This window comes from Pristis pectinata, chromosome 6 (genome assembly GCF_009764475.1).
Source record: "Pristis pectinata isolate sPriPec2 chromosome 6, sPriPec2.1.pri, whole genome shotgun sequence".
NCBI classification, from domain to species: Eukaryota; Metazoa; Chordata; class Chondrichthyes; order Rhinopristiformes; family Pristidae; genus Pristis; species Pristis pectinata.
Window position 1 is genome coordinate 80,377,866 of NC_067410.1, and position 12,188 is coordinate 80,390,053.

The 12,188-nt window shown below is 38.2% G+C and overlaps 1 protein-coding gene across 1 annotated transcript in view; it reads right to left on the minus strand.

Annotated features, from left to right (window-relative positions):
- LOC127571867 (WD repeat-containing protein 49-like) overlaps positions 1-11,550 on the minus strand; it is a 38,968-nt gene extending 27,418 nt beyond the window's left edge. The window contains exons 1-6 of the mRNA XM_052018612.1: positions 11,468-11,550; positions 9,473-9,667; positions 6,537-6,977; positions 3,792-3,968; positions 2,651-2,825; positions 170-337 (exon numbers count right to left, since the gene is read on the minus strand). Coding sequence (XP_051874572.1) covers positions 170-337; positions 2,651-2,825; positions 3,792-3,968; positions 6,537-6,977; positions 9,473-9,637 — 1,126 coding nt within the window. The 5' untranslated portion in view covers positions 9,638-9,667; positions 11,468-11,550. The remainder of the gene's footprint in view (positions 1-169; positions 338-2,650; positions 2,826-3,791; positions 3,969-6,536; positions 6,978-9,472; positions 9,668-11,467) is intronic.
- Positions 11,551-12,188: the final 638 nt, after the last annotated feature.

A 12,188-nucleotide genomic window follows, 5' to 3' on the forward strand; every position in this document is an offset into this window, starting at 1 on the left:
CTCATGGACTAAATCTTATTCCAATGCTTCAAACCAGTTCAAGAGCTCAATGATTTGAATCTGACAGGTTTATATTAGTAAATTACTTAATTGCATTCTGCTATAACACAAGCATGCAGAGCTTTACATTCAGATGGTTTTGAGGACAGAAAAACACAAACTCACTTACCAATTAAATTGAGCCCAGGGTGGTAATCAAATGCATTAACACCTTCAGTAACATGGCAAGCAGTGACTTTAAGTGTAGTTGTTCCTTTTTCTTTCCAGCCCAGGACTATTGTGTTCAAGTTAGTAGTAGCACAAGAAATGAAAGCCTCCAAATTAGAACAGTAACTCACTGGAGAACAAAAGCAATTAAGCATTAGCATTGCATGCATTAAATACAGGTAAGAATATTCATTGCTTAGAACCAGATGGTGCCAGATGCCAACTACATAGTGGTTCCTTTAATTTGAAGAATCACCAAAAGGGAAAATTATCTTGCCATTTCTCCCTAGATATGAAGATTGGGAAAAGGGACAGGAATTAACTGCAATGTCCAGGGATCTTTGAGGCTCTCTATAAGGTTGCAATGGAATTGGACAAACCCAGAGAGCAGGAGTGATATTCTGGCTGACAGTTGTTTAGAGTTAGACCTGCACCCGCCCAAAATGCATAACAAAGGTTTTATTCAAGTAAGATAGGGGGTGTAAACAATTTCTTGGGAGCATTTACTTTCAGGTGGTGCAGCATTTATTGATATTGGTATTGGTTTATCATTGTCACATGTATCGAGGTACAGTGAAAAAACTTGTCTTCCATACCATTTGTACAGATCAATTCATTACACAATGCATTGAGGTAGTACAGAGTGCATTGAGGTAGTACAGGGTAAAAACAATAACAGAATACAGAGTAAAGTGTCACAGCTACAGGGAAGTGCATTGCAGGTAGACAATAAGGTGCAAGATCATAACAAGGTTGATTGTGAGGTCAAGAGTCCATCTTGTCGTATAAGGAACCATTCAATAGTCTTATCACCATGGGATAAGCTGTCCTTGAGCCTGGTGGTATGTCCTCTCAGGCTCCTGTATCTAATCGTTAATTGACCATGAGATGGTGGTGATGAGCCACCTTCCTAAATGGCTGTAGTCCTGCTGAAGATACTCCCATAAGGGTGTTAGAGCAGGAGTTACAGATGTAAACCCAGTGATGATCAAGGACCAACAATGTATTTACAAATCAGAAAGATGCTCAGCTTGGAGGAGAATCAGCAGATGGAGGTGTTCCCACACTCCCCTCTTCCTCCTTGGTTGCAAAGATCATGGGTTTGAGATTTGCTGTCAGAGAAGCCTGGGTGATGAACTGCTATGCATTTTGTAGATTGTACACATTATAGCCATTGTACGCCAATGGTGGAGAGAATAAATGCCCCCTTGCATAGGTCATGGGGTGTCAGTCAAATGGACTACTTTGTCCTGGATAATGTTGAGCTTCTTGAGGGTTGTTGGTTCTGCACTCATCCACTTAAGTGATTATTTCATCAAGCTCCTGATTTGTGCCTTGTAGATGGTAGAAAGACATTGAGGTGTGAGGAGGTGAGCCACTTGCAAAGATACCCATCTTTTGACTCACCCTTGCAGCCATGGTATTTATGTGGCTAGTTCTGTTAAGTTTCAATTGAATGGGTCTTGGTGATGGGAAATACAATGATGCTAATGCCACGTAATGTCAAAGATAGGTGGTTAGGTTCTCTCTTGTTGGAAATGGTTATTGCCCAGCAATTTTGTAGTGCAAATATTACTTCCCACTTATCAACCCATGCCCGATGTTGGCTTGGTCTTGCTGCATGCAGATGTGGGCTGAATCATTTGCTGAGGAGATGTGAATAGAATTTAACATGGAATTATCTACAAACATCATCACTGTTTTTAGTAGCATCCCAGCCACAGGCTGAGGGAGCTGGATTCCTCTCCATTCCAATACATGCAAGGTAATGCATAAGTTAAAGGCATCCTACACCATCTTGCAATCTAAGCAAATCCTTGGTTCTCACTACCTGATAGTGCCCAGCAAAAGAATAAAATGTAGACCCCTCACTTCAAAAGAAAGTTTCAAAGACCTCTCCTATCTGGAGATAGATGACAAGCTATGAGATGTTGCAAATATTTCAGCTCCAATCTAAACGAAACACAGCACATAAACATGGTCATAGTCATCTTAATAGCATAGTCTTTATTCTACCCAGAAGTTGGGGTATGGCCACTGCAGATATCAGTTTTCAATTAAGCTTTCCTTGTTGAAACACTTGTGTCTTGCACATTGTTCCTCACTGAAGTTCAGAAACAATAATTGCTTCCTGGACACTTTGGGTAGATTTGGCCCCTCCATCAAAACTGCTCATCTTAAAATAATAATAGCAATTATTATAATTTCAACTGTCCTAATAAAAATGCAACAGGTTACCACTTTTACGTATAGTATGGATTTTTATTACTGGAAATAATAAGCACTTATATTCTAAAAGGCTGCTTAATTCTGCTGCTACATGGAAGGTTTTACATTTGCAATCACGCAAGTATTGAGCAAAAACCACACCCTTATTCCAAGAAACTAGTACAACATACCTAATCGTAGTTTAAAACCAAGGCAGAAATTCTACCCCATGTACCTTGCCTGACCCATTCTTTACTGTGTTCCTTGTGGTTTAAGGTGAAGCAACACTTGTGACTTCCCTTAACCAGCTCCTGCCAGCTAATAGTAATGGCTGTCTCTTGCTCATCTGTTGAACTGGCTGGTCTCTCAAAAAGTGAAATTAAAGCTGCGGTAAAACAGATAGCATTAACCTGCAAGAGAAAAGAGTCCATTATAAATTTTAAAGAACATAATCCTAAAGGAGATTACCACAGGGAATTTATGATACATAAAGAATACAATGGCACAATGGCTTTGCAGTAAGCTCCCTTAACTCTAAAAGAACTTTATTGAAACTAACTTTGAACATGAAAATATTCACAACCTTTCACTTAACTGCTGACGATGCATTACTGTAATACAGTATTATGAGAATACATATGGTTTGAGAATAGTACCTGCACAAAACAGTGCACCACAGGTGATCCAGGTCATACTGCACCCTTGTACCCAGTTGTTGTTGAGTAAAGTGGAGAGCTGGACATAAACAGGAGCACAGACAGATCTCTGCTTCCTAAACACTGGCTAAATCCCAACATTAACAAGGATAGGAAAGCATTTAATGACAATTAAATGAAATGTAATAGCTCATAGGTGATTATATGGATTTGGTAAATTTCTGTTAAATTTGTTTAGAACCCTTCAGCCCACAACGTCTGTACTGACCATGATGCCAATCCCAAACTAATTCCATCTGCCCACACATGATCTATATTCCTCCTTTCCCTGCCTGTTCATGTGCCAATCTAAATGCCTCAAATGTTGCTAACATATCTGCTTCCACTACTTCCCCTGGCAGCGTGTTCCAGACATTTAACACTCTCTGTGAAAAAAAAATGGTTCAAAATAAACCTGGATTCAATGAAAATGTCTTAGGGTGGTATCGGCTCTTTTAGCAATTTTTTTTTTCCTCAAGGTTTTGACGTGAAATCTGAGATGTCATAGGTTCTTCAGCTTAGTGATACCAAAATCATTTTGCATCTTGGCTTAAAAGAGAAATTGGTGGATAGGAAAGCTAAATTATCAGTAGCAAACAAACAAGTGAATAGATAGCAAAAATCTTAAACTAAACGCACAAGAACAAATGCCTACAATCATTAGTGATTACTTCAACTTACTTCTCCACAAACATCACCAAAGCTGAGAATTGCTTCATTTCCATCTTCTGGGTTATACCAATAGTGCATACAGATCAAAGTGTTGTATAGTCCGTGAAGTTTATATTGGCAGGAAAATTCTTCTTTGGAATTAAGATCATAGAAGCAAATCTCCTTACTGGTAAATGCAACAGCTACCTTAAAAAAAAGAACATGAAATGATTTTATTTGTAGCTTGTGACAGAGTTTAAAAACAAAACATAGTAATGAATATTGTGTCTCCATAGTAATGAATAATTATGTCACAACTGAAACTAATCCAAATTTAATATCAATTTAAAGAAAGAACTGGATGTACACTGCACCCAAATGTTTCTCAATTGACAATAAACTTTTGACATGCAGTTACTATTAATATTTCAGCAAACACAATGGATCAGCATTGTTCATAGGACACTAAAAAACTACTTGGGTATTCAGATCTGTTCAACCATTTAATAAAATTATGCTTGATCCATAACCTAACTTCATAAACTTGCATTTTCCCCCATATTCCCTTAATACCAATGGTTACCTGTCAGTCCCGATTTAAAATTTGAAACAGACCTCTCAACTCTTGCCATTTGTGAAAGAGATCCAAATATCTACCAGGCATAAGGAAATATTTCTCAGCTTCATTCCTAAAATTCTGGACTAAGCCTCCCGGTCTTTTTTTTAATCTATTAGTTACCTCCAGAAAAATCAAATTTCCCCGCCACCTTCTTAACACTAGGAAATACAAAAGGGACATTGGAACAGCAGTAGACCATTTATCCTTCAACTCTGTTCCATCATTCACAGTGGAGCTGTGATATCACTATATACACATACATACTGTATGTACTTGTTTCCTCCATACTCCTTAACAAAAAGATGCTATCATTCAGTACAAACCAGTTTATGTAATCTTTCCTTGTAATCTAATATTAAACTTCTGGTAACACCCTGGTAAAGTTATATTCTCTCCAAAGCCAATACATCCAACCCAAGACGTAATGCAGTTCACAGTACTCTAGACAGCACTTTGCTTTGCTATAGTTTAACCTCAATCCCTCATATTCTGGTCCGTGAGATATAAAGGACCGGGCAGGCACGGTAGTATAGCGGTTAGCATAATGCTTTACAGCACCAGCGACCCAGGTTCAATTCTGGCCACTGTCTGTAAGGAGTTTGTACATTCTCCCCGCGTCTGCGTGGGTTTCTTCCAGGTGCTCCAGTTTTCTCCCACATTCCAAAGACGTACAAGTTAGGAAATTGTGGGCATGCTATGTTGGCGCCAGAAGCGTGGCGACACTTGCGGACTGCCCCCAGAACACTATGCAAAAGGATATATTTCACTGTCTGTTTCAATGTGACGAATAAAGATATCTTAAAAATGTTAAAGGCTAGAATTCCATTAGCCGTTTTTAATCTTCTGTATCTGCCCACCCACCCCCAATGACATTTTAATGAACTATGTACAAAGAACCCCAAATCTCTAGACCACCACATCTAACTTCTCGCTATTTAGATAGGTCTATGATCTAACCCCTTTTGGTCTAAAGGGGATTCACAATCAGCAAACTAAAATCAATTGCCATACTTTAGCCAGTTTACTCAATCTTCCTTGCTTCCAGTGTTATTTATATATACGTAGTGTATATATTGAGTCATTGGCAAACTTGGAAATGTTGCTTTCTATTCCAACATCTATTTCACTTATAAATATAGCGGATGGGTGCAGTCTGAGCACAGAGCCTTAGGGATCATCACTAGTCACATCTTTCCAATTTGAGTAGTCATTCCCTATCTCCCTAGGGCAGGCACAGTAATGTAGCGGTCAGCATAACACTATTACAGTGCCAGCAACCCGAGTTCAATTCCAGCCAATGTCTGTAAGGAGTTTGTAAGTTCTCCCCATGTCTGCATGGGTTTCCTCCAGGTGCTCCAGTCTCCTCCCATATTCCAAAGGGTTAGGAAGTTGTGGACATGCTATGTTGGCACCAGAAACGTAACGACACTTGCAGGCTGCCCCCAGAACACTCTACACAAAAGATGTATTTCACTGTGTGTTTCGATGTACATGTGACTAATAAAGGTATCTATCTACCCTGCCCTCTTCAGTTGTCTTTGGATCATGTCTCGCAGAGAGAACATTGTGATGACAATAGGAACAAAGAACAAGATGTTAGGGGTACCAAAGCTAACTGCAGAAAGTTGGGAAGAGGAGTCAGTGTAAGAAATGTTCTGGCAACATCTAGATGAACAAGAGTAGAACTGGGTGCAACAGGTCCCATTTAGCTGGTCAAAGCAGGAGAGATGTTGGAGAAGGATGGGCTGCTCATTGCATCAAAGGCTGCAGAGAGGCCCAAAAAGATAAGGCTAAACTTTTCCATTCTGATGAATCCTTTGCAAAATAATTGAGGAACTGTTGCTTTGCTTTAGTTCAGATTATATATAGAACATTACAGCACAGTAGAGGTCCTTTGGCTAACGATGTTGTGCTGACATCTTATCCTGCTCTAAGATCTATCTAACTGTTCCCTCCCATATAACCCTCCATTTTTCTATCATCCATGTGGCTATTTAAGAGACTCTTAACTGTCCCTAATGTATCTGCCCCCGTATCCCAGATAAAATCAGAATAAATTACATCCTATTATGCAAACAGACTTAGAAAGTACTTAGTAATGCCCTTTGCCCCAAACAATTTCAGAAGTAGCCAGTATTTCAGAAGTGTAATCCTACCTTATTCACATTTGCTAAGGAGACCATACTTGTTACCCAAAGGTCCCGCAACCTCACAGAATCGGTGGCAACTCTTAAGGTTTTCTGCAACTTTAAATTCTCACCCCAAATGCTCATCCAACCATCTTTACTCAAACTGAGGTAACGGTGTGAATTCTTCAGATAGATTATACTTTGAATGGGTTCCTTTTGATGTGATGGAAGAAATATAATATCTCTCCACTGAGGAACAAGTGATGATTTCACACGCTCTTCTTTCTCATAATGACCTAAAAGCATGAATGTTGTGACTTTGTCCCAATCAACAAAACCATCCCCCGTAACATCAATTCGGTCAAACATATCTCCATATTCCTCTTCAACACCACATCCAAGGGCGGTGACCATATTGTCGATAAAGGTCTTCCTATTAACTGGCACAAGTTCTTTAAAATTTGGTGGCTAAAAGAAGAAAGAGCATATAAATACTTTTTATACAAATAAAATTCATATGATGATTATTTTGAATTAATCTTAAATATACATTAATTATTACATAGCAGTTTTAAAGTAATAGGCTGTTAATAAGTTAGCACACTATTATTAAATTAGTTCTGTTGTGTTGACTGAGCTGAAGGCTGTGTTACAATTTTAACATTTCCATTTTTATTAACCTTAGCAGACAACTTCTACTTAGGAATACCGCAACCAAATTAGAAAATTAATTTCCATAAGAAACCATCTTATTAACAAAGTGATCAGCAATATTATTGGCATAGCATTTAATCTCAAATGACAAGACCTGAAATTTAATAAATGGACAGAAATAATTTGAACACATGACTAGAAATAACTTTGCTCCCAATAATTTATCTTAAACAAGATTTTATCTAACTATGCTTGATCTTTGCTTTCAATTTGGGGGTTTTATGAGCAATTGTGTCAGCTTGACACAACCTGGACTCGTACTTACTTCTTGATTAGAGATCTGTGGATTTGGGTGGCATATTTTATTTAAGCATATTATTCAAGATCCCACTCTACTAATAACCAAAGGTTTAATTATTGGATGTCCATTCTTCCAGTAAAATGTTAATCATAAATCCCATTTACCTGATCAGGAGATATATAAAATCCAACAATAGAATTTCAAGGACATTAGGAAGATCAGGTTCTATCCCATCCACCACAAATAAAATTACGTTCCTATCAACAGTGCAGACTGACTACAGCTGCAGATAGGTTGCAATGTTTAACAACAAGTCCAAGCTTCCAGTAGTATACAACAAATGTTTCAGAAATTTTTGCATCAATTACCAATACTTGTATATTAATCAAATTAATATTTGAATTTGTAGAGGTCTGGCCCTGGTTTGACTGGAACTTAATCTCTTGAGTCTATCAGGTCTTAATCAGAGTTTAATTATTACAATCAAACTCTATAACTGAAGGTAGGAATACTTCAAAAAAAAATTAAAATAAGATATAATAGTTGGACTGGTTTAAAGGTTCTGGATATCCTAGAGTCTGGTCTTTAGTATACAAATAACAAATACTTTTTCTTTAGTATACAAGTAACAAATTGAAGCTTTTAAATTATGAACATAATATCAGCTTCTACTATTTTTTGGGTACTACCCGGAGACAAAGGGTGATAGAAAAATATATCAAAGCCACATAATAAAATACATTGAGAAAATAAAGATGCTATAAACAAAATCCATTCAGATTTTCCAAACTACAAAGGAACTTAAATTATGAATGACAACCCTGTGACTGTGTTCAATTATCCATCCTCAGCCTCTCCCATGGCATTCAAATCATCTTCTTCCAGTCTCTTTCCTCTAACGTCTACCCTCACAAGGATCTATCTTTGTTTCTGTTCTGTTTCTCCACTGTACTATATCCATCTGAAACCTTATCTTCAGACCAATGCATACTAATGACTTGTGGCATTAACAATCCACCATACCTTGACTATCTTCAAGCTGACAGAACACTCCTTTGAACTTGTGCAAAATAAATCATTACTTCCCTCAGCTAATGTCTTTGGTCCTCTTAAAAACTCTGTACTCCTCCCACTGATTCAATGTCCTCCTCCAATCATTGTTTCAGGCTGAACACACCTTGGCGTCCAATCTGACCTGTGCCGAGTTATACATCACGTACCCCCTCTATCATTTCTTATTCTCATGTCACTCAGATCCATCTGCTACTGAATACTTCATTGGGTGTCTTTTACCTCCAGACTTAATTATTCTAACAGAGTTCTTACTGAACTCGTGTCATTTACACTCCATCAATTCTACATTCAAAATGCTGTGCTGCATAACCAAACTACCCACCATCCCTCACAAGGGGATCAAAAGATAATGGCTATGAAACAATTTCCCTAAAACAGGGAGGTCAATAGATTTAAGACAATTGCTAGAAAAACTAGAGGGGACTTAAAGTGAATCATTTTCAACCTACTGTTTAGTGTTGAAAGGCTGGTAGAGGTAGAGTTTTCTTAAAAAAACTCACATTTGAGAAATACATTTAAAGAACTGTTTCGCTTATTGGCTCTCCATTACAGGGGCTCAAATGCAAAAATTCACTCTGGAAGGATTAAAATTTCTTTTCACCTAATTCCCATCATCTCCTACAGCTCTTCAACCCTCAAACACCTAATCCTCTGATTCTGGTGTTTTCTGCATCACTCCCTCCCACTCTCTAAAGATCAGTAACAGGTCACATGCAATCCATCATCTGATATTCTACCTGCCTGCCATAAAATTTGATCAAAACGCTTTTGTTCACTCTCTTCAATCTTATTTTTCCTGGTTGCATCATCCAAATATAAATGACTGAGTATAGCATAACTTTTGGAAAGAATATAACCTTAAAATGTTCTGTCTTGTTGGCAACAGGATTGTTTATCTCAAATGACAATGAGCTTACATTATCATAAAACCTACCATGAATACATCCTGCAATTTCATTACATCTTCGACAGTAAGTTGGTCCTCTAGCTTATCCAGAGCTTTTTTTGACATTTCCATTTCATTGGGATTTGATTCAAGTGTTCGGCATTCTTGCACATTTTCTGTTTTTTCAGATTCTACCAGTGACTGAGTTGACATTCTTCAAATACTTTGATGTCTGTCAACAGTCTAACAAAAAAAGCAGCCAACATATTACCCTCAAGAAATACATTTGTAACTTTGAACATTTTTCTAAAATGTTGCCACAGATTTTACTTAAGAATATATAAAACCACTTTTGGCATGAATTTCAGTTTTGCCATCTAATATTATTTATACTCATGACTTGCAAGCAGGTTCCATACAACATCCAGTTCAAAATGGATCACGTCCAACAGGTACTAATTCAGTGCTTTTACTGTGGGGAGGGCTGATATTCACAGCAATGTGGGAATGTGACTTCTTTCAGTTAGCAGTTGCTTATTCTAGCTGTGTTATAAGAGGTTCACCCCTCAGTGGGTATGCTCAGCAGATAAAAAGATTGAGGGGTCTAGTAAGCTCTCTCTGACCTCTTGACTAAAGTTCAGAATGAATGGATATAACTGGAACCTGTACATCGATGTTCATATTGCTGCCAGCAGTGAACCATCTGCACTTGCTGATTTAAACTCATCAACTATGGACTTACCTTTTGCAAGGTGTATCTAAGAAACACTTTTATTTCTACTTGCAAACATCTGTTCAGTTTATTTGACGTTTCGCTGGCTCCAAAATTATTGTATTTTCAGTCAATATACTATCACCCACGTCCTTTGCTTGAAATGTTACAGTTTGTTTCTGGAGGCAAATGCAGTAATATGACCTAAGTTGACTGATGGTCAGTCTGAATAAGATGGAAGAAAATGGGATTCATAATGGTATAATCTTTGTTCCTGCCTTTCCCGTTTTTAAATTCTGCTCATAGTTCCAGAACATTTGTTATCCTTAAAATGTGTGGCTAGGGATTATTATTGATTATCAAAATGAAAGTTTTGTTATTGTTATACTGCAAATAAGATCATAATACACTGAAGTAACTTAAAATGAACTAGAATACATAAGAATGTTGCCAGCAGGTACAAGTACTGTGCTCCTGGGTCCTTATTTTCGCATGAATGTTAGCTCCTCTCACATGTGCAGGCGGTGTTCCTCATTATCGCATGGTAACAAAGGGACTTCCACTGAATATAATCAAATTGGAAGTAGTCTTCAATTACAATTTACACATAAACAGATCTACTTTACTGTCATCGCCCACGTTAATATCCAAAAGCAGGAAACAGCAATTTTACACTTTACCACACCCACTTCTGTTGAAGTTCTGTAACTTGCCTGAGCGCAGGAAGAAATGTTCAAAAATATACAGTTAATGCATTAAATACCACAGTACATCCTGGTGAACACAAATTTTAAGAAAACAAAATACATTATTTTGAGGAAATTATATAATTTTAACGCTGTGGTGACTTCATGGAACTAACAAATACGTCTATAAATGTAACTTTCAGAACCTATCAAACCATTACTTTCCTGCCTTAAACTAATGGTCTAGCTAAAAGTAACTTGTAAAGGCAAGCCCCCATCTCATCGTGTAATCATCAAGTCTGTTTCTTATCTTATTTAATCCCATTTCCAGCTGACCTAGTTCAACTCACCAAGCAATCCGAATTGACCCCATTTCCAAATGCCAGACCAAGGTAGACGCAATCACATGAAGCACCAGGTGGCGAATGAACCACTAAAATGCGAAAGAAAATGCTAAATTCCGGGTCGACCCCACAATACCTGCAAAGGCGCAGTAAACGAAACAGCGCTCTCATTTACCCTAAGCTTTAAAAGGTTTATTACTATTACTTGGAAAGAGGAATGAATCTGATGCTGCGCACGCCCAAATCACACATTAGCACATAACCTATAAACGTTAAAAACTATTTACCGCACCATACTCACCCAGTTAAAACGCCGCAGTCAGGAAGTAGGAAACCGATCGGACGCGCGGTGAGTTCGGCTGAAAGTATTAACTTCGCCTTGTGCGTCTACAGTAACCGAGCAACAGATTGCAGTTTCAGCCATGAGTTCTGTCAATCACAGAGCGGGGCGGAAAAAAAATCGTTTGTCTGAAATAAGAGTTGTGTATACATAGTTGCCAGCTCCATGCGTGGATTTATCGCCCACTTGCATAGAGCGTTCAACGCTGAAGCCGGAGGAACAGTTCAGAGCTGCTTAAGTAATCGTGAAGGCCAATTATAGTCATTAGATAGCGCTGGTTAATAGACAATTTATCACATTCAAGGTCCACCACACAATGCGATACATAACCTAAGTGGCTGGGATGATGGGGAAGTGAGAAATTAACTATGAAATTCTGCTGGAGACACAAGAGACCAGAGCTACTGGAATCTGGAGCAACAATCTACTAGAACAACTCAGCGGGTCGGTCAGCATCTGAGAGGGGAAGGGAATTGTCGACGTTTCGGATTGAAATCTTGCATCAAGACTGGTGCAGGGTTTCGACCCGAAACATCGACAATTCCTTTCCTCCCACAGATGCTGGTTGACCTAATGGCTTCTGCTGCGCCTATATCCAACATTCCAGTCTACATACTGAAAAAGGGAAGTAGTGACTGGTCTCAAATCTAGGATACTTTTGCAGTAATTGGTTTAGAAAAGG